Source organism: Stegostoma tigrinum, chromosome 25 (assembly GCF_030684315.1).
Source record: "Stegostoma tigrinum isolate sSteTig4 chromosome 25, sSteTig4.hap1, whole genome shotgun sequence".
Taxonomy (NCBI): Eukaryota; Metazoa; Chordata; class Chondrichthyes; order Orectolobiformes; family Stegostomatidae; genus Stegostoma; species Stegostoma tigrinum.
This window is the reverse complement of record NC_081378.1, coordinates 523,372-549,451: the sequence shown is the minus strand read 5'-3', so window position 1 is coordinate 549,451 and position 26,080 is coordinate 523,372. Positions and strand designations below refer to the sequence as shown.

General features: G+C 40.5%; 1 protein-coding gene across 2 annotated transcripts in view; it reads left to right on the top strand.

Moving 5' to 3' along the window:
• Nucleotides 1–26,080, top strand: part of LOC125463445 (semaphorin-3E-like) — a 262,044-nt gene that overhangs the window by 196,347 nt on the left and 39,617 nt on the right. For both annotated transcript variants that reach the window (XM_048554709.2, XM_048554708.2), the window contains exons 6-9: nt 2,619–2,735; nt 11,954–12,096; nt 12,771–12,885; nt 23,822–23,891. In XM_048554709.2, coding sequence (XP_048410666.1) covers nt 2,619–2,735; nt 11,954–12,096; nt 12,771–12,885; nt 23,822–23,891 — 445 coding nt within the window. The remainder of the gene's footprint in view (nt 1–2,618; nt 2,736–11,953; nt 12,097–12,770; nt 12,886–23,821; nt 23,892–26,080) is intronic.

Genomic DNA, 26,080 nt, shown 5'->3' with positions numbered 1-26,080 from the left:
AAGCCCTCAGTAGAATTTGTATTGTGATGAGTTCTAAGGCACAATTGTACAGCACTTAAAAGCATTTAATTTCTAGAATTTCAAAGAATTCCAAATGCGTTTCCATGGAAAAAGTAACATCAGAGAAGAATGTCACATAGACCACAATGGTTCAAGATGGCAGCTCACCACTACCACAACCAGGCAATTAGGGATTAGAAGTAAATGATGATGATAACCACATCCCATGGAGAAAATTATTGCTAATATAATTCAGTCAGAAACACATTTGTGTGCGAGTCCAGGTGCAGAACGTCTCCAAAGAAATATGTTAACACCAACTTTCTGCGGAGGAAATCTATTTTTACAATATCTGGGCTCTTCTCTGCCCTCAGTTTCACCAGTGTCAGTTGATTCTGGGCTTGATATACTGAGCCTCTGTCACCTGGAGGTACTTTGGATCTCTCTGAACGGTCACGCAACAAGATAAAAAATGTGAGGAACCTGGCGTAAGCATTGTAAAGCCACTCCAATGATTCACACTGCAATTTCTGTACTAAAAGATAACTGGATGATTGAAAGTAGATAGGTGGCTGGCCCTTCTCTATGTCTTGCCTTACAAAACAATTTTTCCCTTTGATAATTGCCTACTCCATCCCTATTTGTATTTGATTCCATTTTGTTAGATACTGGAGCCCAAATTACAGTAAGTAGAGCTGTTCATGCAAAAGTACATCTGGATGCATTTTCCAAGGATGTGGATAAACACACATGGTCAGGAATCAGTCTTAAAGATGCCACCAAGACAGTGTGCATTTGTGAAAGGTTTTCAGAACAATGAAGGAAGAAAGACTGAAAGATTGATCTGCTACTGAAAGGAAGCAGGAGGGAATTCACAATGTTCCAGCATAAAGCAAAGTGTCGCAATGGGGAGCTGTTCCAATTAGCACCTTCTTCAGCAAAGTTGAAAAACTGTTGGAGCATACATTCAGTTAAAGAGTGATGCTGATGGTAGCTGTGGAAAAATTTGTAATGCCAATCATTCTCCTTTCTTCGTCAGTAAAAACATCTGTAATAGGTAACAAACAAAATAATTTCCAGAGATAGTAGGAACTGCCGATGCTGGAGAATCTGAGATAACAAGGTGTAGAGCTGGATGATCACAGCAGGCCAAGCAACATCAGGGGAGCAGGAAAGCTGACATTTCGGGTCTGGGTCCTTCTTCAGAAATCTTCTGAAGAAGGGTCCAGACCCGAAACGTCAGCCTTCCTGTTCCTCTGGCGTTGCATGGCTTGCTGTGTTCATCCAGCTTCACACTGTCTTATCTCAGATTCTCCAGCATCGGCAGTTCCTACTATCTCTGTAACAATTTTAAGCCCAATGCGAAACCTCTCCTAAGGAAGCCCACCTTAAAGAAGTTACCCTTCTCCCTCTGAAAAAACCTCAGTGCATCCCTCTCCCACTGCAACCCTCTTGTATTTTCTTCGATTTCTGAAGAAGGGTCTCGACCATTTTAACTCCCCCTCCCATTCCTTAGATGACATGTCCGTCCTGGGCCTCCTGCAGTGCCACAATGATACCACCTGCAGGTTGCAGGAACGGCAACTCATATTCTGCTTGGGCACCCTGCAGCCCAATGGTATCAATGTGGACTTCACCAGCTTCAAAATCTCCCCTCCCCCCACTGCATCCCAAAACCAGCCCAGCTCATTCCCGCCTCCCTAACCTGTTCTTCCACTCACCTATTCCCTCCTCCCACTGCAAGCCGCACTTCCATTTCTTACCTACTAGCCTCATCCTGCTCCCTTGACCTGTCTGTCCTCCCCTGACTGACCTATATACCCTCCCTACCTCCCCACCCATACTCTCCTCTCCACCTATCTTCTCTTCTATCCATCTTCAGTCCGCCTCCTCCTCACTCCCTATTTATTTCAGAAATCTCTCCCCATCCCCCTTTTCTGATGAAGGGTCTAGGTCCGAAATGTCAGCTTTGTGTTCCTAAGACACTGCTTGGCCTGCTGTGTTCATCCAGCTTCACACTTTGTTATCTTGACACGAAACGTCAGCATTCTTGCTCCTATGATGCTGCTTGGCCTGCTGTGTTCATCCTGCTTCACACTGTTTTATCTCAGATTCTCCAGCACTGGCAGTTCCTACTATCTCTGATAAAGGCAGCCTGGATGTTTTATTCATAGAGTGGTTTCAGGATTATTTCTTAGAACAGCATGTTGTCAAGCCAACCAGAGGGCAGGTTGTTACAAACTTGGAAATGTACAATCAGGCAGGATTGACTAATGGTCTCATAGTAAAGACACACCTAGGTATCAGTGATCACAATACAACTGATTGCTTCATTCTTTTTGAGAAAAAGAAGAGTGGGGCTAAGTCTAATGATTTAAACTAAGCAAAGGCTAAATGTACAAAGACAGAGTTGACCGAAGTGAACTAAGAAATTAGTATGAGGAGCAGGCTGACACATATGCAATGGTAGACATTTAAGGGGATAAATCCAGAAAGATGCATTCTCCTGAGAAAGAAAGACTCCCGGGGCAGCACAGATAATTCGGGGCTGACTATGGAAATTAAAAGTAACACCAAATTGAAAGAAAGCCATACAGATTTTTTATTTCTTTTTTTAGATGGGCGGCTGTATATTGGACTCTACACTGATTTTTTTGGAGAGGATCCTGCAATATTTAGAAGTTTGGGCTCTCCTTCGACAACCAGAACAGAACATGATGATCGACTGCTTAAAGGTAAACATCCACAGTTTCTCTCAGATTAACCTTGCACTAAACAATTTTTTGAACAAGGCTCAGAAATTGCCTACACAGAAATGATTATATCATTACTCAATCAGTGTTTGCTACAGTTGAAACCATTAATTTACTTCCTCTGATCCTTTGCTTGTTTCAAACATTACAGTTTGGACTTAAGCAAAACATGAGTTGAAAAAAATGATTACTGATGTGAATTTACATGCTTGTACATTGAGTGTATATAGCGATGACTGTTTTCACAGTCAGAAAGCTGCTTTTTTACACTGAAGTTGAGGTAATGCCCATAATGTTTCATAGACAATGTGTGGGTATAAAATCCCAGCACCCCGAGAAACAAGTGATAATTAGCAGCCACTCAGCTCCAGCAGTCATGCTTCTGTAAAAGCTGCTAACAGGTTCAGAATTAACCATCTTTTTCTGTTAGAGACAAGTAGTTAGCTAGCTCCAAGACTACCACTCTGTCTCAAGCATCGAGCATTCATGAATGATGACTCACAGTTTAAAATTGATCCAATACTCATTTTATATCACACTCCAGCCATCTAGCCAATTGAGCTAACCATTCCCACAAGGAGGAAAACACTTTGAGCTGTAGTAAATTATAGAATCATAGAAATATAGAACCTTACAGTGTGGAAAGAGGCCATTCAGAACAGTAAATCTACACTGACCCTCCAAAGAGCATCCCACTCAGACCAAACTCCCCACCCAAAACCCACAACCTCACATTTTCCATGACTTACTCACCCAGCCTGCGTGCGATTCCCTGAACACTACAAACAATTTACCAAGGCCTATCTGCGGAATTTGCACATCTTTGGACTTGTTTGTTAGATATGCCCAGCAACACACTATCTCATGCAAATCCCCAGTAAAGGTATTAACATCTGGATTTTGAAACATTTACTTGAATTTAAGGCATGGCCCTGATTTTCCTGGTCCATATTAATTCAGTGGAATTATAAGAGGTTTTTTGTGGTCTACCCATACAGTTTTGATGTTTGAATGATTGAGTTTGGCAGAAGAAGCTGTGTTCCATCAGAGGAATTTCATTAATAAAACAATTCCAAAGCTGTCAAATTTGCTATGAAATAATTTGGATTCATGCTAGTTTTGGTGAATGTTGCTTTCAAATGAGCTTTATCCAGCAACAGAACACTTCCTTTGAAATGAGCACATTTTCCTGTCAAGATTAACTGGTTTAAACCTGGATAATTTTACAAACAGCCCATGGTCGCCTCATTACAAGAAAGATGTGGAAGCATTGGAAAAAGTGCAGAGGAGATTTACCAGGATGTTGCCTGGAATGGATGGAAGGGTCTTACAAGGAAAGGTTGGGAGATCTAGGGCTTTTCTCTTTAGAACGATGAAGGATGAGAGGTAAATTCATAGAGGTGTACAAAATGATTAGAGGTATAGATAGAGTGGACAGCCAGAGACTTTTTCCTAGGGTGGAGGTAGCTACTACAAAGGGGCATAGTTTTAAAGTGAGTGGAGCTGGATATAGGGGAGACGTCAGAGGTAGGTTCTTTACTCAGAGAGTCGTAGGGGAGTGGAATGCATTGCTGGAGAGGGTAGTGGAGTCGGCCTCATTAGAGGCATTTAAGCAGCTCATAGATAGGCATATGGATGATAGTATAAGGTAGGGGTGGAAGTTAAATAGACACTTAGGTTTAGGGTAAAATTTCAGCATAACATCGTGGGCTGAAAGACCTGTACTGTACTGTACTGTTTGATGTTCTGTGTTCTGTGTTCTATGTCCTGTGTTCTACGTTCTATGTTCTGTGTTCTATGTTCTGTATTCTATGTTCTCTGTTCTATATTCTAACCTCAAAAATGTTAAGCTCCTGGGTGACAAGGGGTGAATTTTAGTGGCTTTACTCATCTACTCTCCCACCCTTCCTTGTCCCAACAAGATTAATTTAGAGAGGCTCCCTTTCATTGTCGATGCCTTTCTCTCAGACCCAAATGAATTTATGTCTTAAACAGAGCCAATTTAGCAGGCTTTTTACAGTTAACAAAACAGTTAATGTAACACAAATATTCAGAGATTAGAAATGAAAAGTGAGTGCAAAAAGTAGAAATTAAAACAGTGATGTCAGTCAGTCTCTGAGTTTCACGAAGTGTAGGTGATGGGGCACTGCAATTGTTACTTTGGGTGATATCAATAGCATTGATGTTGGAAGGTGGGCAGATGAGTTTGAGACGCCTGTCTTTACATGTCTGCTAAAAGGCCATCATCCTATTTCCTTACTGCCGTCCAGCAAAGTGAGACAATACAGGGATGATGAACATATACCTTCACTTATTAGCATGCAGACCAGGTTTGAAATCGGCCTTTAACACATGTTCCTATGTATTCTTGAAATGGTGATACACTTAGACTCCCTCTCAGTCAGACTGTGCTCCTTTTCCCCCTCATGTTCATACTCTGAATGATCATGCTCCTTGTGGGAGTTACCGTTAGTTTGCAGGGATTTTCTTTCTTGTGATGTCCTTCTGTTTGAAGATTCCTTGACACTCAGCAGGCATGTCATTCCACTGTCCCCTTCAAGGCTCAGGACACAAGTCTCCCAAGTAGCCACTGAATAGCATTGCTCAGACATTATATTCTCAGCCATTTTCCTCTCGTATGTTGTCTTTAAAAAAAAAGCATAATTAAAATTTTGACATGACCGTAGGTGATCTGAAGTTCTGTAGTCATGACAAAGATTCTTGGTTTTATCCTACTTTGCGTTCAGCCTATTGATTTTAACCAAGCTCGAATTAACTTATTCTAAACAATTGCAACAGTTTATGATTAGGAGAGATTATTAGAGGATGTCTGCTCCTGGTTACAACGTCAGGCTCCCTCTGCTGAAAGGGTAAAGATGCAGCCAGAATAGGACAGAAAAACCACTTGTTGTGATATCCTCCATTTCTGGATAAATCTGTCCTTTGGAAGCTCAGATATGAACATGAGCTCCCTGTGTGAAGACTGAAAAGATAAGCACTTCAACATTAGATACTACATTCACAAAGCAATATGAATAATTACACTATTCTAGGTCTGGATATTGTCCAAAGTTATAACATTAATAATGACTTGAATATAGTCATATTTAACCATTAGCGGTGAGCCTCTGTGGGAGGAATGTAGCAATCTCCAGAGAATGCAACATGAAAGAGCAGAATTATTCATGAGAAATAATTCAACCACTGAATAACCTTGACTGACTGTCCAGAAATCTCTGATTATACAGAACAGAACATTCATGTCCTTGAAAATAATCACTTGACCAACTCTGAGCAAATTCATTTCCACACACAAGCAAGGCAATTTTTCTTGGGAAATTTATATTCCATTAACAAGTTTCAGTTCATTATCCATTCATCTGATCCTGACAGTTCAGAAACACATTTATCCAAAGATGCTCAGGAAAAAAAAACCTTGTTTTTCCTTCTTTTCATTTTGTTGATTTATTTTACTGTCTATTTTCTGTATATGTGTCTTTGAATCTCAAAGTTCGAAAAATGAATCATCAACCCAAAGGGACTCAAAGCCTTCATATTTTAAGAAGCAAATCAGATGTCAGAGGTAGTTTCTTTACTCAGAGAGTAGTAAGGGAATGGAACGCTTTGCCTGCAACGGTAGTAGATTCGCCAGCTTTAGGTACATTTAAGTCGTCATTGGATAAGCATATGGACGTACATGGAATAGTGTAGGTTCGATGGGCTTCAGATCAGTATGACAGGTCGGCACAACATCGAGGGCCGAACGCCTGTACTGTGCTGTAATGTTCTATGTTCTATGTTCTAAACCTTTCAATCCTCTCTGCCTCCTACCATCTGGCTCCTCCTTGATCACCTTTTCTCTTTTCCAACACTCGTTTTTATGTGTTGCCTTCCCAACCAAAGGTAAATTAATCGTAATCTCCAAAGCCAATTTTCATCATTCTTAGATATGGCTTACAGCAGAAGCCGTACAGAGTATTTTTTCTAAGCCTGTCATAGGAAAATCTGTTGTTATCAAAAAATTGAGGTTTAAATAGTTCGAGTATTTACTCAACATATATTAAATGCATTAACTGAAGGGAGGTGATGACCGAGTGGTATTATCACTGGACAGTTAATTCAGAGACTTTAAGGTAATGTCTGAAGAACCCAGGTTTGAATGCCACCATGGCAGATGGTGGAATTTGAATTCAATAAAAATCTAGTGTTGGGAATCTAATGATGGCGATGAATCCATTGCCAATTGTTGGGAATGACAAGCCATCTCTTTCACAAATTCCCACTGGGGAAGGAAATCAAGCGTCCTTCTCTGGTCTGGCCTGCATGTGACTCAAAATGCACAGCATGTGGTTGACTCTTAACTACCAAATGAATGGAATCTTCTCTCTGAAATAATATTTTGAGAGTCCAGTCCTGCATTTGTTCCCTTACTACTCTCTGAGTAAAGAAACTACCTCTGACATCTGATTTGCTTCTTAAAATATGAAGGCTTTGAGTCCCTTTGGGTTGATGATTCATTTTTCGAACTTTGAGATTCAAAGTCCCTTTGGGTTGATGATTCATTTTTCGAATTTTGAGATTCAAAGACACATATACAGAAAATAGACAGTAAAATAAATCAACAAAATGAAAAGAAGGAAATTAGGTAGTTAGGGCAAATTAGGGCAATTAGGAACAGCTAATAAATGCTGGCTCAGTCAGTGACACCTTCATCCAGTGAATGAATAAAATGAATGAAATCTTCTCTCTGAAATAATATTTTGTGAGTCCAGTCCTGCATTTGTTCTAAGAGACTCTCAGAAAGCTTGATAAAAATTTCAGTCATAACACCATGCCCCGATGTAGGATTATGGAACAAGAGGTGATGAGGTGGAATCTCATTTCAATTTATAACAGAATCTCATACTGTTACAAACAATCCCCAGGCAAGATTTGAGATTCCAGATTGGATATCAGAATGTGTTCACCTCTGGGTCAGGAGGGGTACATTGGTTCCCCTTTATTATTCTGGCTCCTCGCTTGGACAGAACAAGGTTAATTTAAAAAGTGTCCCTTCCCTTTCAGGCACACTCTCCCAGATCCATGCAAAATTATCTTTTAATAGGAGCCAATCTAACCAGGCTTTCTTGAGCTGCCAGATGAGTTTATCAATTAACGAATGTTAGAACAATCAGTAACACACCACACACATTAGAAATTAGAGAAGAGTTCAAAAACATAAAAACAAAAAAGAGGTTATAAGGGTCTATCTCTGATAGTTTGTGCAGAGAAGTTAGTGAATATTGCAGTCATTGCAAGGCTATTGATGTTGGCAGTTGAATAGTCACATTTTGAGATTCTTGGCTTTGTGGACTCTATAAGTTCCTTTGTCTGGATTCCTTTTGTAAATAGATTTTCAGCAGTCTGACTGAGATGGGCTCTCCCTTTTGTTGCCCTGTTAGCTAGCTGCCATCTAACATTCAGTGTGAGAAAAGGTCTTTAGCCCCAACACAGAGGGAACAAGGAGACAGTGGCCTGATTTCCATAGCAAGCTAATACACAAAACTAGGCTGGTACATGACAGTGTTCAGTCCAGTAGTAACCTCCGGTAGTACACTCCAGTAGAAATTTTTGTTTTCAGTTTAGATTCCAGCATCTGCAGTAATTTACTGCCTGGCCCATTGTGATCTCCGGAACTTTTTTTTTCAGCAAACTCTGGTTTGCTGCAAACTGATTTTTTTGACTGCTGTCTTTGTGTTTTCTTCAAATGATAAACACAAAATATGTCTGTAGCTTGGGACATTATTCTCAAGGAGGGGTACAGGAGTTGTCAATCCCTTTTAACCTTTCTAGTCATGACAGACAACAGTCCAGTCTGTTTAATGTTAATTTGACACCTTTAGAAGTTATATCCCATTGGTCTCATACACTATGTTTGGCAACCAGTCACTGAATTTTATCATCCTAGCGGTTCTCTTAAAACAAACCTCATTTTGGTTTGAAGGATTAAAAATGCTGGAATATTTGGGGGCTCTGATGCATTATCATAATGGAATGTTTCTTAGCCAAATGCATCAGAGGAATTATTCTCATCTGTAGTGAATTTGGCTGGGTAGAGTGAAGGGGAGAATCAGGCGAGCACCAGTTGATAGTGTTGCCATAGAAGCGCTGTAGAAAGGAAATGAGGTGTATTTAGGATGATAGAGTAAGAACTCTCACTGGGCCTGTCAAAGGGAAACACTCTGTAAATCTCATTGAATGTAAAAACTGGGATCAGGTGATTGCAATTCAGCCCCTCTAGCCTGCTCAACCATTTAATGTGATCATGCCTGAGCTCATCTCAGCCTCAATTCCACTTTTCTGTGTTACAAGATGTGCCTTTAAGAAAGATTTGTGCTGTCATTTTTTCAAAGCCAGTGTGGAAAACGTGGAACTAAGCTGTCTGATCTCAGTGCAGCTAGTTTTGTTTTATTTTAAAGTTGGAACAATTAAGGCAGCATAAATGGGTGGGGCTAAACTCCCATTGAACCAGGATTTTCAGTTTCAGCTTTCAGCAGTTGCTGGGGTCTTGAAGCTGGATCTGGAAGTTGTTATTCTTCTCTCTGTTGCAACTAAAAGTTTGGGCTCCGACCCTGCTGCTAGATTTGCATGGAAGACAATCTATTTAACTAAATTTGCCTTTGTCAAAGGTGTGTCTATTGGATATTACTATACTGGAACAGTCACTATTTAGTAGTTAAATAATCTATTATTCTGTTAAGTTCTCCAATAGAGTTAAGTTATTCCACTTTTTTTTCTATCCTTTGTTTTTTTTTATATAGTTAGTGTATGAATAAAGTGTGTTTTGCTTCAAGCCTAGTAGTAAGACCAATTGAGTTGCATCCAGAACACAATGCTGTACACATGTTTTTAAAAGTAAGAGAAGGTTGGGGTCTAGGCTATCTTCTTAATATATTTTGAAAGTGTTTGGTCTGGTCCATAACACCTGCCTGCTCTCCATAATCCTTCATCGTATTACTAATTAAAAACTCTGTCCTTAAATTTATTCAGCGATGGGTGTCCACTACATTCTGGCTGAGTGAATTCCACAGATTCTTGACCATTTGGAGAGAAGTAATTTCTCCTCATTTCTATCATGATCTGCTGCCACTTATCCTAAAACTATGACCTCGCATTCTAGATTGTCCTAAATGAAGAACCATCCTCTCTCTCTCTCTCTCTCTCTCTCTCTCTCTCTCTCTCTCTCTCTCTCAGCTTTGTCAACCCACTTTAACATCTAAGCTCAAGTGAGTAGATGCCAAAATAGTTGTAGGGAAAAAAACCACATTGATGTCTTTTAGGGAAGGCTGTCTGCCATCATTACCAAGTTTGGTCTACATGTGACTCCAGACACACAGCCCTCTAGAAAATTATGGATTGGCAAGAAATGCTGACTGACATCCCACATTATGTGAATGAATGCAAAAAACAAGGGGACCAAAATGGCCACAGGACTCCAGGTCTCACCTACCTTGTATGGTTGCAGCAAGGCTTCTCCATGTTTATACTCCATTCCTTTAGCAATAAATGTCAAAATTCCATTTGCCTTCCTTACTACCTGTTGTGGTTCATGCACAAGGACACTCATGCCCCTCTGCAACAAAGCAAAGAACAAAGGACAAAAGAATTACAGCACAGGAACAGGCCCCTCAGCCCTCCAAGCCTGCACTGACATGCTGCCTGTCACAACTAAAACCCCCTGCCCTTCTGGGGACTGTATCACTCTATTCCTATTCTACTCATGTCTTTGTCGAGACACCCTTTAGAAGTCACTATAGTATCTGCTTCCACTACTTCCCCTGGCAGCAAGTTCCAGACACCCACCACCCTCTGTGTAAAAAGGTTGCCTCGTACATCACCTTTAAACCTTTCACCTTGTACCTTAAACCTGTTCCATCTAGTAACTGACTCTCCCACCCTGGGAGAAAGCTTCTCACTCTCCACTCTGTCCATGTCCTTCATAATATTGTCGACCTGTATCAGGTCGCCCCTCAACCTCCATTGTTCCAGTAAGAACAAACCATGTTTCTTCAACCCACCTCATAGTTAATGGCCTCCTTCTGAAGTTTCCCTCCAATTAGATAATAAGTTCTCTTTTCATTCTTCTGACTAAAATGTATAACTTCACACTTCTCTGTTAAACTCCATTGGCCAGATTTTGGTCCATTCATTTGAACTGTCCATATCCATTTGTAAATATTTTTAAATTTCTTCATTACAAACACGGTGGCCCAGTGGTTAGCACTGCAGCCTCACAGCACCAGGGACCCGGGTTCAATTCCCGCCTCGGGCGACTGTGCGGAGTTTGCACGTTCTCCCTGTGTCTGCGTGGGCTTCCTCCGGGTGCTCTGGTTTCCTCCCACAGTCCAAAGGCGTGCAAGTTAGATGGATTGGCTATGCTAAATTGCCCATAGTGTTCAGGGGCGTATGGGGGATGGGTCTGGGTGGGATGCTTCAACGGGCGGTGTGGACTTGTTGGGCCGAAGGACCTGTTTCCACACTGTAGGGAATCTAATCTAATTTTACTTTCTGGCCTATTTCAGTGTCATCTGCAAACTTGGCTGTGGTACTTTCTATCCTTGCACCCAAGTCACTAATATAGATTGTAAGTGTGAAATTGACATGACTAAAATAGGGCAAAATTCATCCTGTTAACTATTTCTCTCTCCACAGATGGTACCAAACCTGTTAATGTTTTCCAGTGATTTCTGTTTTTACTTCATCTTCTATAACTGAATATTCATTGGTTTTGTATTCTGTACCTTATATGTTACAAACTACATCATATTGTTTAGAAATAAATGTATCTGAATCATAATTGAAAGCATACCGCAAGGAAATAGACTCATTATTTCAAATCTGCAATATATAAATGCGCTCAACATTTTAAAAATGCTTTCTGAATTATTTTATGTTAATACAAAGTTGGTCATCTATTAGGAAATGATTTTAATATTAGATCTTGAGTGACATCATTTGATTGGAAGAATTAATGAACAGTCCTGTAACTGGAAGCTTCCCATTCAGATGAGGTGTTGAAGGGTTGAATGGCACGGGGTGTCCATCTTGTTTGGTGATGTGGTGGTTCGTTAGGTTCATCTGAAAGACCCACCTATCTGATATTTCTAAGATATCCTTTTTCCAATGGTGTCACTAATGTAAATAACCCCATCATCTGACAGAGCCCAAGTTCGTTGCTGCTCACCTGATTGCAGATAATGATGACAGAGATGATGACAAGGTTTACTTTTTCTTCACTGAGAAAGCCTTGGAAGCAGATGGAAGTAGCCCTGCACGCTATTCCAGGGTGGGAAGACTTTGTGCTGTAAGTAAAGATTGTGTGATTCCAGAATTGGGACAAAATAACTACGTTCATCACCAATCCCCCACTATTCCCCACCACACTCCCAACAACCCCTAAACACCCTCTGGCATACAGAGAAATAATCCCACATAGATTGTTACACAGTTAACTTTTCTCTGAAAACATTTTCTTTTTAAAATTACAACATAACCGGCACATCAGCACCTCTTCAAAAATGAGTACTTGGACCAAATCATTTCATCTCTTAACAATTACTGAGTAAACAAACCAAGGAATTCTGTCAAATTGCAACATCTAAAATCTGTATCATGCTTATTTCTCATTAACTTGACTCCCTCCAGAGGATAGGAATTCACTTGAAATACATCTGCACAGAATCGATTTACAGCTGAAAGTTTATATTGATACTGGAAGAAACCAAGCACCATTGTCTGAATGCTTCATTCAGAGTTAGACTGTGAGCAACTACTTGTGATGATAAATAATTTTCATGAATTCATTAGCTTTTAATTCTGAACAGTTCTCCCTCCTTTATCAGTGCAACTACAGCATGCATTAATCTATATTACATTCACAAGAATAATGAGTTTAATTGGAGAGATAAAAATAAATCATGCTGATGATCCCTTGATGAGAATTCTGACGTGTTCATTTATTGATGTGTTTCTCCTCAGAGTGATATTGGAGGACAGCGGGTGCTGGTGAATAAATGGAGCACTTTCATCAAAGCCAGGCTGGTCTGCTCAGTGTTGGGACCAAATGGGATTGCCACACATTTCGATGAAATGGGTAAAGAATTGCTGGTGATATAAATTAAATTTATATAATGCTGATAAAATACATAGTGCACAGGGTGTGTAATAATGCAGTGGTAATATCTCTACCTCTGAGCCAGGGGGCCCAAGATCAAGCCATACCTATACCAGAGATGTGTCATAACATCTCTGAACAGATTGTTTCAGAAAATATCTGTACATTGAGTGAAACTGGTATTTCTCAAGCTCTTTTCTTTCATGATCTCAGGATATTTCAATGTTTTACCAGAAATGAGATTCTTTGAAACTGTCATCTCGTTTGCAAACCAGCAGCCGATCCGTGCATAAAAACTGTCCCGATGTGACAATGGCCAGATAACCGTCTTCAGCAGTCACTGGGACAAGACTAGCGTGTTAATGAAGCCTGTGTCCAATACTCAGTACACAGGTTTCAAACAGCTTGCATTGACATTAAGAAAAACACGGCAGCCTCACTGAGAGCAGCAATTGGTAGACACAATAAAACACCAAGCATTGATGTGAGCAAATCTGGAAAAATCAATATGAAGGCTTTGGCAGCTGCAAGTACCCATCCATCAGGATATTAATAGATTAGATGAATGGGCAAAACTGAGCAGCGGAGGCATGTGTGAGGTTGTCCATTTTGGACCAAGAAAGGATAGATTAGGGGACTTTCTATGTGGTATAAAGCTAAATTTCCAAACAGATCTGGAGATTCAGGATCATAGATCTTTAAAATGTTGCAAACAGATGTGAAAAATAATCAAGAAACCTAATTGAAAGCTGACCTTTATAACTAGAGGGCTGGAGCATAAAATTGTATACACACTGCAGTTATACAAAGCCCTGGTTAGACCCCATTCAGATAATTGTGAGTAAATCTGTGCACCAGACCTTAGGAAGGATATATCGGCCTTGGAGGGAGTGCAATGTAGATTTGCAAGAATGATACCTGGACTTCAGGGTCTAAATTACAAGGATAGATTATACAAGTTAGACCCACTTTTTCTTGAATTGAGAAGGTTAAGAGGTGATCTGACTGAAGTCTTCAAAATATTAACAGGAAGTGACAGGGTAGATAAAAAAATAAGCTATTTCCACCGTATGAAGATTCTAGAACTAAGGGACACTGTCTAAAAATTAGAGTCAAATCTTTCAAGTTAGATTTTAAGAAACACTTTTAGACACAAAGGGTGGTAGAGGTTTGGAACTTTCTTCCACAAATGGCAGTGGATGCTGTATCCTATTAATTTTAAATCAGAGAAAGATAGTATTTGTTAAATAAAAGGTTTAGGGACATGGACCAAAATCAGGTGTTTGGAGATGGGGACAGATCAGCCATGATCTCATTGAATGGCGGAATAAGCTTGAGGGGCTGAATGGCTCACTCCTTTACCTATGTTCCTGGGAGTCGTCATGAAAGAATACCAGTAAAGCCAATGTAAGGTTATAAAATATGGCAGGAATAGGCCATCCAGCCCCTACAGCCTGCATTTTGTACTCTCTTAATCTGGATTATAGGTACTGTCGATAACGTTAGAGTTCTCCCAACCATGTGGCTTTATCTAAATTAAAGATTTTTATTTCAATCATTCTATTTTAAAGGCATTGTTTCAAAGTAATTGTGTCAACAATTTTATCAAAAAATAATTGCAGGCTAAAAACAGTTGTTGATATTTATTAGGAAACCATGTTGTAGCAGAGCAAACATTTTCAATGAAACTATCTCCTCTTTTCTGAATGCAACAGAATAGGGTTCTTAGCACAAATTTCCTTTAATTGAAGTTCAAGGTTGGGTGATATTAGGAAGCTCTGGTTCCATAACATTTTCTTGGATATCTAGGGATGGCCAGTAAATGTGGGCTTTGTTAGTGATGCTCATATTTTTGGGGAATAAACAGGGAGAAAGGTTCACCTTTGCAATCTGACAATAAATAATGGCACTGTGTAAATTGAAACAATTACCAGCAACATTGAACATAGAACATAGAACAATACAGCGCAGAACAGGACCTTCGGCCCTCGATGTTGCACTGGCCTGTGAACTAATCTAAGCCCCTCCCCCTACACTATCCCATCATTATCCATATGCTTATCCAAGGGCTGTTTAAATGCCCCTAATGTGGCTGATTTAACTACATTGGCAGGCAGGGCGTTCCACGCCCTTACCACTCTGAGTAAAGAACCTACCTCTGACATCTGTCTTAAATCTATCACCCCTCAATTTGTAGCTATGCCCCCTCGTACAAGCTGACGTCATCATCCTTGGAAAAAGACTCTCACTGTCAACCCTGTCTAATCCTCTGATCATCTTGTATGTCTCTATTAAATAGCCTCTTAGCGTATTTCTCTTCAATGAGAACAGACCTAAGTCCCTCAGCCTTTCCTCATAAGGCCTTCGCTCCAGACCAGGCAACATCCTGGTAAATGTCCTCTGCACCTTTTCCAATGCTTCCACATCCTTCCTGCAATGGGACGACCAGAACTGCAGGCAATATTCCAAGTGAGGTTGCACCAATGTTTTGTACAGTTGCAGCATGACGTCATGGCTCTGGAACTCAATCCCTCTATCAATAAAACCTAACACACCGTAAGCTTTCTTAACAGCGCTATCAACCTGGGTGGCAACTTTCAGGGATCTATGTACATGGACACCAAGATCCCTCTGCATACCCACCCTACCAAGAATCTTTCCATTGACTCGGTATTCTGCCTTCCTATTATTCTTCCCAAAGTGAATCGCCTCACATTTATCTGCATTGAACTCCACTTGCCACCTTTCAGCCCAATTCTGCAGTTTATCCAAGTCTTTCTGAAACCTACAACATTCTTCCACACTGTCCACCACTCCACCGATTTTAGTGTCATCTGCAAACTTACTAACCCATCCACTCATGCCTGCGTCCAAGTTATTTATAAAAATGACAAACAGAAGTGGTCCCAAAACAGATCCTTGAGGCACACCACTAGTTACCGGACTCTAGGCTGAATATTTTCCATCAACCACCACTCGTTGCTTTCTTACAGAAAGCCAGTTTCTAATCCAAACTGCTAAATCTCCCTCAATCCCATGCCTCCGTATTTTCTCCAATAGCCTACCATGTGGAACCTTATCAAAGGGTTTACTGAAGCCCATGTACACCAGTCAACTGCCCTACCCTCATCCACACGCTTGGTCACCTTCTCAAAAAACTCAATAAGGTTTGTGAGACACGACCTACCCTTAATGAATCCATGTTGACAACCTCCAATGAAATTGTTGCTTGCTAAATGATTATAAATCCTATCTCTTATGATCCTTTCCAAAGCTTTTCCTACAACAGATGTAAGACAACCATTTCCAATCTCTGGTATCTCTGGAGACAGAAATGTCCTTTACAAACCAGAAAAAGTTACACTCGTAGGAGATGGCTTAAGGAGTACAGGGAGTTGAAGCAATGCTCTACATCTCCTGTAACCAGTCACATTCTGACAAAATGAGCACCCAACTAATGTTGAAAAAAGCAAAGCTTATTTCTGATGGTCAAATAATTGGAGGCAACTGCAGGAACCTCTCTCCCATTGCTGGCTTTGAGCTGGATTTTCTGAGGAGTGACACTCAGGCCCTTCGTTTTTGCAAAACGTTGGAGCTCTGCATTTCTGAGAGTGACTTGTGAACAAGTCACAATGAAATCTCTGGCCATACATCCAGATCCTGTGAGGACCAGCTGGCTGGAGTATTCACAGACTTCTTTAACCTTTCCTTACTCTGATGTGAGGTTCCCACCTGCTTCAAAAAGGCCACCACCATCCCAGTGCCAAAGAAAAATCGGGCTATGTGCCTCAATGACTACAGCCTGGTGGCTCTGACATCCATCGTTATAGAATGCTTCGAGAGGTTAATAACGGCACACATCAGCTCCAGCCTCCCAAATTGCCTTGACCCACTACAATTCACTGACTGTTGCAATAGGTCCATGGCAGATGCCACCTCTGTATCCCAACCCTGGAATAGCTGGATAACAAGGACATCTATGTTAGACAACAAAGTGTGAAGCTGGATGAACACAGCAGGCCCAGCAGCATCTTAGGAGCACAAAAGCTGACGTTTCAGGCCAAGACCCTTCATCAGAGGGGCTGAAGAGATCACAAGAGAGTTGCAGTGGGAGAGAGATTCCCTGAGGTTTGTCCGGAGGGAGGAGGGTAACTTCTTCAGGTTAGGCATCCCTGGAAGAGGCTTTGCAGTGAGGTTAAAATTGTGATCAGAGATAGTGGCAACTACAGATGCTGGAGAATTCAAGATAACAAAGTGTGAAGCTGGATGAACACAGCAGGTCCAGCAGCATCTTAGGAGCCCTCTGATGAAGGGTCTAGACCCGAAACATCAGCTTTTGTGCTCCTAAGATGCTGCTGGATCTGCTATGTTCATCCAGCTTCACACTTTGTTATCTTGGTTTCTCCAACATCTGCAGTTCTCATTATCTCTCATCGATGTTAGACTCCTATTTATTGAAGTCAGAAACTGCACAGCACCAGGTTATAGCCCAACAGGTCTATTTGAAATCATAAGCTTTTGGAGTGTAACCCCTTCATCAGGTGAAGTGAGAAACACACAGACACAGAATTTATAGGCCAACAGATAAATGGTCAGAGAGATCAAAGATCATACAAATGGTGTGAGTGGAGTGTTAAATAATAAATCCCTGCATGTGATCAAAAGTGTTAGACAGTGAGTAAAGTGTCAACAGCTAGCTTTGCCTTAAATACCATAATTCCAACAAACCATTCTTCAAACTTCAAGACCTAGGACTCTGCACCCCTTTCTGCATCTGGATCCTCAACATCCTGACGCACAGACCACAATTAGTAAGGACAGGCGACAGCACAAAGTTGACAACAATCCTTAAGACCAATGCCCCACAAGGTGCATACTCAGCCCCTCCCTATACCCCTTATACAATCACAACTGTTTAGCCACATTCAGCACTAACTGCATTTACAAATTTGCTGATGACACCACTGTAGTGGGTCGGATCTCAAACAACACGGGAACGAGATAGGGAGGTTGGTGACATAGTGTAAAGATAGCAATTTCTCCATCAATGTCAGCAAAATGAAGGAGCTGGACATCGACTTCAGGAAGTGGAGTGGAGGACACGCCCCTGTCTGTATCAATGTGGCTGAGGCAGAGGTGGTCAAGAGATTTAAGTTCCTCAATATAAATATCACCAACAGTCTATCCTGATCCATCCATGTAAATGCAACAGCCAAGAAAGTGCATTAACACATCTACTTCCTCAGGAGGCAAAGGAAATTTGCAATGTCTGCCATGACTCTTACCAATTTTTATAGCCGTACCATAGAAAGCACCCTATCCCGATGCACCACAGCTTGATATGGCAATTGTTCTGCCGGAAGAAATTACAGAGAGATGTGAACACAGCCCAGTCCATCATGAAAACCAGCCTTCCATCCACCGACCCCTGTCTATACTCCCCACTGCCTCGGAAAAGCAACCAACATCATCAAAGACCCCTCCCACCCTGGTTATACTCTCTTCTACCCTCTCGAATTGAGCAGAAAGTACAAGAGTTCATAAACATGTACCAATAGATTCAAAAACAGCTTCTTCCTGGCTGGATTCAGACTTATGAATGGACCTCTCAAATATTTGAGTTGATTTGTTTCTACACTTTCCCTGTAGCTGTAACATTATATTCCACATGCTGTTTTCTACCCATGTAAGGTATGATTTGTCTGGTTAGCACATAAGGCAATACCTCTCATTGTATTTCAGCACATGTGACAATAATAAATCAAAGGAAGTCAAAATGTGGAGTTGTACTAACATTCAGAGAGGTCTTTCATGGTGTGGGCCTGCCTGAGGAAGGAACCAGATCATCCCTTTTCAAGCAAATGCCTGCTAGCTTCTTTTTTTGTTTATACATGCGAATGTGGGTGTCAATGGCTGGTGCCTGGCTGCCCTTGAGAAGGTGGTGATGAGCTGCCTTCTTGAACTGGTACAGCCCTTAGGGAGCCAGTTCCAGGATTTTGACCCAGTGACACTGAAGGAACGGCAATATATTTCCAAATCGGGATGGTGCGTGGCTGGGAGAGAGTTTGCAGGAGGTGGTGGTATTCCCATGTTTCTTCTGCCCTTGTCCTTTTAGATGGAAGTGGTTGTGGATTTGGACAGTGTTGTCTGAGGACCTTTGGTGAAGTTTTGCAGTGCATCTTGTAGATGGTACACACTGCTGCTACTGCGAATCGGCAGTGGAGGTTTTGGATGTTTGTGGATGCAGTGCCAATAAAACAGGTTGCTTTGTCATGAATGGTGTCAAGTTTCTTCGGTGTTGTTGACGTTACATTCACCCCGGCAAATGGGAAGTATCCCATCACACTCCTGTCTTGTACCTTGTAGATGGTGGATATGTTTGGGGTGCCAGGAGTTGACTTAAACAATGCAAGATTTCTAGCCCCTGACGTGCTCCTGTAGTCAACGTATTTATATTGTATGTCCAGTGGGATTTCTGGTCAATGGTAATTCCCAGAATATTTAGAGTGGGGATTCAGTGATGAATATCAAGGACTGGTGGTTAAATTATCTTTATCGAGGATTGCCTGACATTTTTGTGGCATGAATATTACTTGCCACTTGGGTTTGTCCAGATCTTGTTGCAATTGAATATGGACTGCTTCAGTATCTGAGGAGTTGCAGATGGTGCTGAACATCATGTAATCATCAAAGAACATCTCCATTTAGAGTCATAGAGATGGACAGCATGGAAACAGACTCTTTGATCCAACATATCCATGCCGACCTGATATCCTAAACAAATCAAATCCCATTTACAAGCATTTGGCCCATATCCCTCTAAACCCTTCCTATTCATGTACCCATCCAGATGACTTTTAAATGTTATAATTGTATCAGCCTCCACCACTTCCTCTGGCAGCTCATTCTATACATGTACCACCCTCTGCATAGAAAAGTTGCCCCTTATAGGTCCCTTTTAAATCTTTCCCGTTTCACCTTAAACCTATGCCTTCTAGTTTTGGACACCCTCACCCCAGGGATAGTCACCCTATCCATGCCTATCAGGATTTTATAAACTTCTATAAGGTTACTTCTCAGCCTCTGATGTACCAGGAAAAATTGCCCCAGCCTATTCAGTCTCTCCTTATAGCTCAAACGTTCCAACCCTGGCAACATCCCTGTAAATCTTATCTGAGCTCTTTCAAACTTCACAACATCCATCCTACAGTGGGGAGACCAGAACAGAATGCCGAATTGCAAAGTGCAAAGGGGCCTACCTAATGTTCTTTACTGCCACAGCATGATCTCCCAATTTTTATACTCAGTGCTCTGACCAATAAAGGGAATCATACAAACGCCTTCTTCATGATTGTGATTTTATGATGGAGGGAAGGTAATTAATGAAACAGCTGAAGATGTTTGGGCCTTTGACATGTCCCTGAAGAACCCCTGCAGAGATGTCCTAGAGCTGAGATGATTGACTTCCAACAACCTTGACCATCTTCCTATAAAATCATTATATCGCAGAAAGACCTTCAGATCATTTCACGGACAATGTAACTGGTGATGATAATACGGAATAATGTTAAAACAAAAAATGTTAAAATACTCTGCAGAGAGACTCTTGTACGGTCATAGAGCACGACAGCAGTGATATATTAGGTCAACAAGATGTACAAAACAGATCCACAGTCAGCCTATTTCCTTAATGGGAAAGGCTTCAGAAATAAAGGCTCACGAAAGTCCTAGTTCAGGATCCTCTTAAGGTTAACATTTAGGTTCAGCTGGCAGTTAGGAAGGCAAATGCAATGTCAGTATTCATTATGAAAGGCTAAAATACAAGGGCAGGGGTGTACTGCTGAGGCTGTATAAGGCTCTGGTCAGACTGCATTTGCAATTTCGTGAGCAGTTTTGGGCCGTGTATCTTAGGGAAGGATGTACTGGCATTGAAGGGAGTCCAGAGGAGGTTTACAAAAATGATCCTGGGGCTAATGGGCTTATCACATAAGGAGCAATTGAGGACTTTGGGTCTGTATTCAATGGAGTTTAGAAGGGTGAGGAGGGGGGTTCTGATTGAAACTTACAGAATTGTGAGAGACCTGGACACAGCGGACATGGAGGAGATATTTCTATTGATAAGAGAGACAAGGAGCCAAGGGCACATCTTCAGAGTGAAGGGACAATCCTTTAGAACTGGGACAAGGAGAAATTCCTTCAGCCAGAGGGTGGTGATTCTGTGGAATTTGTTGTTGCAGAGGGCTGTGGAGGCCAAGTCATTGAGCGAGATAGATCAGTTCATGTTTAGTAAGGGGATCAATAGTTATAGGGAGAAGGCAGGAAAATGGGGTTGAGAAACATGTTGATATCAGCCATGATTAAATGGCAAGCAGACTCAATCAACTGAATGACCTAGTTCTGCTCCTATATCTCATGGTCTTGTGGTTTAACTACATGTTCCCACACAGTTAGCACTCAAGGCATCTTCTCATAACTTCCATTGACCAAATATAATTGGTAAAACCTGAGACTAATGTCTGACTACTCTTATCCAAGTAAATATCAGGTGAGTTATGGAAGTGTCAATAAAAAGGAGAAGTAAACATCCTTAATGCATAAGCAACTGAAACAAAACGTGGTGCAGGATTCAAAACTTTTGTGTTACGAAACTAAAGTGCTGTTTCTGTGCAAGGCTGTTAGAAATCCAATTTATGATTCCTTTCGTATTGTTTCCTTTCAAAACCGTGTTCTGGATAAATTTGCAAAACATTGTGCAATTATCACAGTACTTCCTATAATTTCTATATTCAGTTTCTCAGGTTGTAAACTAAGTAATCAACAATGACAAAGGAAACTGGTTAGTTTAATTGGCTGTTATGGGTTTCAGATTAAAACCAACCAGGTTTAATCCTCAGAGATTGTAGGAACTGCCAATACCGGAGAATCTGAGATATCAAAGTGTAGAGCTGGATGAACCCAGCAGGCCAAGCAGTGTCAGAGGAGCAGGAAAGCTGACATTTTGGATTGAGACCCGTCTTCAGAAAGAAGAAGGGTCTTGAGGGTCTCGAGAAAAATCCACACGGTTTTTTGATTTTTATTTTGATTCGCAGCCATTCTGATATTTGTAATTGTTACACAGACTGCAGAGACATGTATCTCTACATGTTCAGTTCACAGTTGTAATGCTTCAAAAAAGATGTTGAGGGGACACCAGGTGATTTTGCAAGATTAGTCAGACAGCGTTTTGTTCATCAGTTTGAGGCGTCCACAGACTGCCCCTTTTCAGAATTTCATGAACTAAGACTGAGAAATAAAATTTCTTTTTCAGCAAGGTACAAGCACTGCAGCGAACTGAGACAAAAGGGATACAGTAAATTCCTACTCAAGAACGGAGTCATACTCTCAAACATAGGCACAAAAGACGACACTCATTGTTCTGATCTAAAACAAGGCAGAGCTAAAAGGCCCGATGTATTTCTTATATTGACAGAAAATGGGTAAGAGGTGAAACTGTAGCTCGAATTTGTTGCTGGTGAATTCACAATTTGATGTAACCATTTCAATAATGAATGTTTCTAATATGCAGAAATTTGCAGAGAGTTTTGTCCATAAGAGATTAGGCCTTTGCAAGCATCAGTGTTATTTATAGTCTTTTATTCCAGTTTTTCCAGTTTTTACTATACCCAGCACACAGTAAATTCTATTCCATCAGCCACACACCCATTTTCAATTTGAAATGTGAACAATTTACAGCAGTTCATTTAAAGAACAGATTGTCCACCTGGACTGAGTACTAAATATACCTGTGGACCATCCCTCAAGCGACAGATAATCCTTTATATATTACTATCCATACCATCTTCTTAACCCATTGAAAGATTGATATTGTTTCTGCCAATTCAATTGAGTGGATGTTCTGGTAAATTAGCTAAGTAAAAGAAGACAGCTTTGTAGTCTTAAGGAAAATATACAGACCAGGTCATCTTAATGAAAGCCAGATCCATCAAACTGGAGACTTGTATCATTCAAACGAAGTTGTGGAGGAATATACAATGCACAGGAATGTTGAGGTTAATTCTCTGAATTCACTTTCTGAAGGAGGGTCTAGCCCAAAACATCAGCCTTCCTACTCCTCTGATCCTGCTTGGCCTGCTGCGTTCATCCAGCTCTACCCCTTGTTATCTCTTAATTCTCTGTACTTTGTTTTCCATGATTTCAGGTCAGTGTTAATGTTGTAGCTGTACAGGAATCACCAGGTTTAGGGCTACAGTAAATTTTGGAGCATAAGTCTTCAGTATTATTGCCGGAATATTATCAGGGCTCAAAGTCTTTACATCTTCCAATATCTTCAGCTATTTCTTAATGTTATGTGGAGTGAATGAAATTGACTGTAGATTGGCATTTGTGATTTTAGGGCCTTGGAAGGAGGCCAAAATGAATCATATCTAGCTGAAGAACATGCTTTTAATCGAAAATTGACAAGAACGCTTTTCACATATTTTATAATAATAGCATAGAAAGTTAATGCACCCATTACTTACTCTGTAGATTCTACAAACAATAATAAAATCAGGTCAACAATGACAGACCATTTAGAATTCTCTAAAATGCCAGATGCTCATTGCTAATTTTATTGATTTTTCTCCTAAGTAAGCTCGGTTGTTTATTCAATCTTAAATGCCATGTACTTCTGTCTCATTAAACTAGAATGAAAAAAGCCTTAAATTATTCATTTCTGTTAGTGAAACAGGCTCCTGTCTCGATCAACCATTTGTATGTTTCCCAAGAAGGTAAGCATTTCTTGTGTAGTTTTTGGAGCAAGTGGCAATTTCATTCAGTGACTGCCATGAGTTTCCCTACTGCTGTTTTCACCTTTGTTGAGATACATAGCATGATATTGCAATCCCCCAATCCACTTTCTTCTTCTTTTTTACAGAGGATGTGTTTCTGTTACAGACCAGAGACTATAAAAACCCAGTTATTTATGTTTTATTCAGAACTACAAGGTAAACTTCAATCTCCACCTGACAACTTTCTCACTGCTCTTTCCAATTCTGATACCTATATGTAAGACAAGGCAGGGATTCAGATTCATGCTTGTATGGAACAGGCACAGACTAACAATGTGGAACAGGCTGATGTGATAAATGTTCATGACAATTATTTAACAATTTAGGTTCTACAGCAGAAAGAACCGTATATAATAAAAAGAATGGACAGTGTATGCTGGAGATCCGAAATAAAAACAGAAAGTGTTGGAGAAACCCAATATGTCTAGCAGCATTTATGTAATGAGTAACAGAGTTAACATTTCAAATTCAATATAACTCTTGACAGGAATTCTATAGCTCTAGTTTTGTTTTGTGTTTCAAGATTACGTGTGTAAAAGGGGACCTTGTAGTTTCATTTTGAGTTCTAAGATAAGTCTCAAAAGTTAAAACTCTGAATGTTTGCAATTTATATTGCAGCTCAGGTGAATATGAGTTGGAACTGAAGCTAAAATCCTTTCTCCTACTAATTGTTCCAATGCAGCCTGATGTACCAAAAGCTATATTAAGCTTAATGTTTGCATTCCCATTCACATTCAGTTGAATTTTCTCAGGAGTACCATTGGTTTTAAAATAATGGAACAGAGTAGAAAAACCTCAGTGACATCCTGTTACAGATGAATCCATTAGAGCTGTTGGCACTGAAAGTAGTGGTAGAGACTTGTTAAGGAATAAACTTAATGCCATTCTCGAAATGTTGTGCTTGTACCATTCTGTTGTTTACATGTTTGGGCTTTGCAGTCATTTCCCCCACTGGAATCCTTACGTTCAGTTGTTGTTGCTCCAGGTAAACTTTTGAGGTGATGTAAAATAAATAAAACTATTATTTCCAATATAGATTGCTGTGAAACTGGAACTGCAGCCGGGATAGACTCATTGGTGCAAGCTGTTCTCTGCAGAGCAGCCTTGTGTATTAATACATCAGTACATACTCAGAGCTCCGCTCTTTAATTTGTTGGGTTTTAATCTTTAATGAGAGTGTACAAGATCACATACACTTTCTTTAAATGAGAAAGGCATTAGAAAATAAAGTCGCACTCAATATTCCAATCTAAATTGCAGCTTCTGAACTGTCTGGATTACATTCTTCTGACCATTGTATATTCAAATTGCAGTGAGATAACATCCTGCAGAAAGTCTCATGTCTCCTGCTCTATTAACAAAACTGATTTCCTACCAGAATAATTCTATGCTCTACTGATCTCAGTATGCATTTTGTATAATTAATTCAAGTATTTAACAGAAGGTTTGTGATTTGCAAACTGTTTGAAGGCCACTGTAGATCATTGTATGTGTGATAACCCCATTTCGTTTGGCATCATGTTTTTGAAAATGCTTCACCTATTGGTATACCCTTTTCAACCATGAATATTTACCAATATTAGTGTAAGCCTCACCCGCAAATATGCTGATGTTACATCATAACGGAGTGTAAGGGATCAAACAGGCAATAGGGGCCATCTTGTGAAGAAGTGCAACGGTTTGTTTTTTATTTGTTCATAGGAAGTGGGCGTCATTGGCAAGGTCAACATTTACTGTCCACCCCTAATTGTCTTTGAATTGAGCAGCTTGCTGGGCTATTTCAAAGCGTAGTTAAGAGTCCTTTGTATTACTCTGGGTCTGAAGTAACAGGTGAGCTAGACCTCCCAGGTTTCCCTCCATAAAGGATGTTGATGATCCACATTGTTTTTTTTTATGACAAACAGCAGCAGTAACCTGGCCACTGTGAGGCCAGATTTTAACTCAAGGGTGTTTTTTGAATTTGGTTCAATTTCAAAATGCCTCCATCTGCCATAGTGTTCCCTGTGCATTAGCCTGGAGCTCTTGATTACAAGTCTAGTGATATTACTCCCTACGGACCACCTCCCTGCACCCACATAGGGCAGGCAATGCACAGCCAACAGCAAAAACAGCAACTACGCATAGACCCATTAGATCCTCACTTTTACAATAAACATACAAGTCGACTCCTATTCTTGAGAGATTTTTCAAGGCTTCAAATATTGAACTATACATTGATATCTTCGGTAGTTTCAAAAGAATAAAACAAATGAAAGGAAGTACATCCACACTTGATCCATCCTTATTTCTTTGACTAGCAAACATGCAGATGATTTAGCTCCAATTCATGTCAACGTATTTTAATT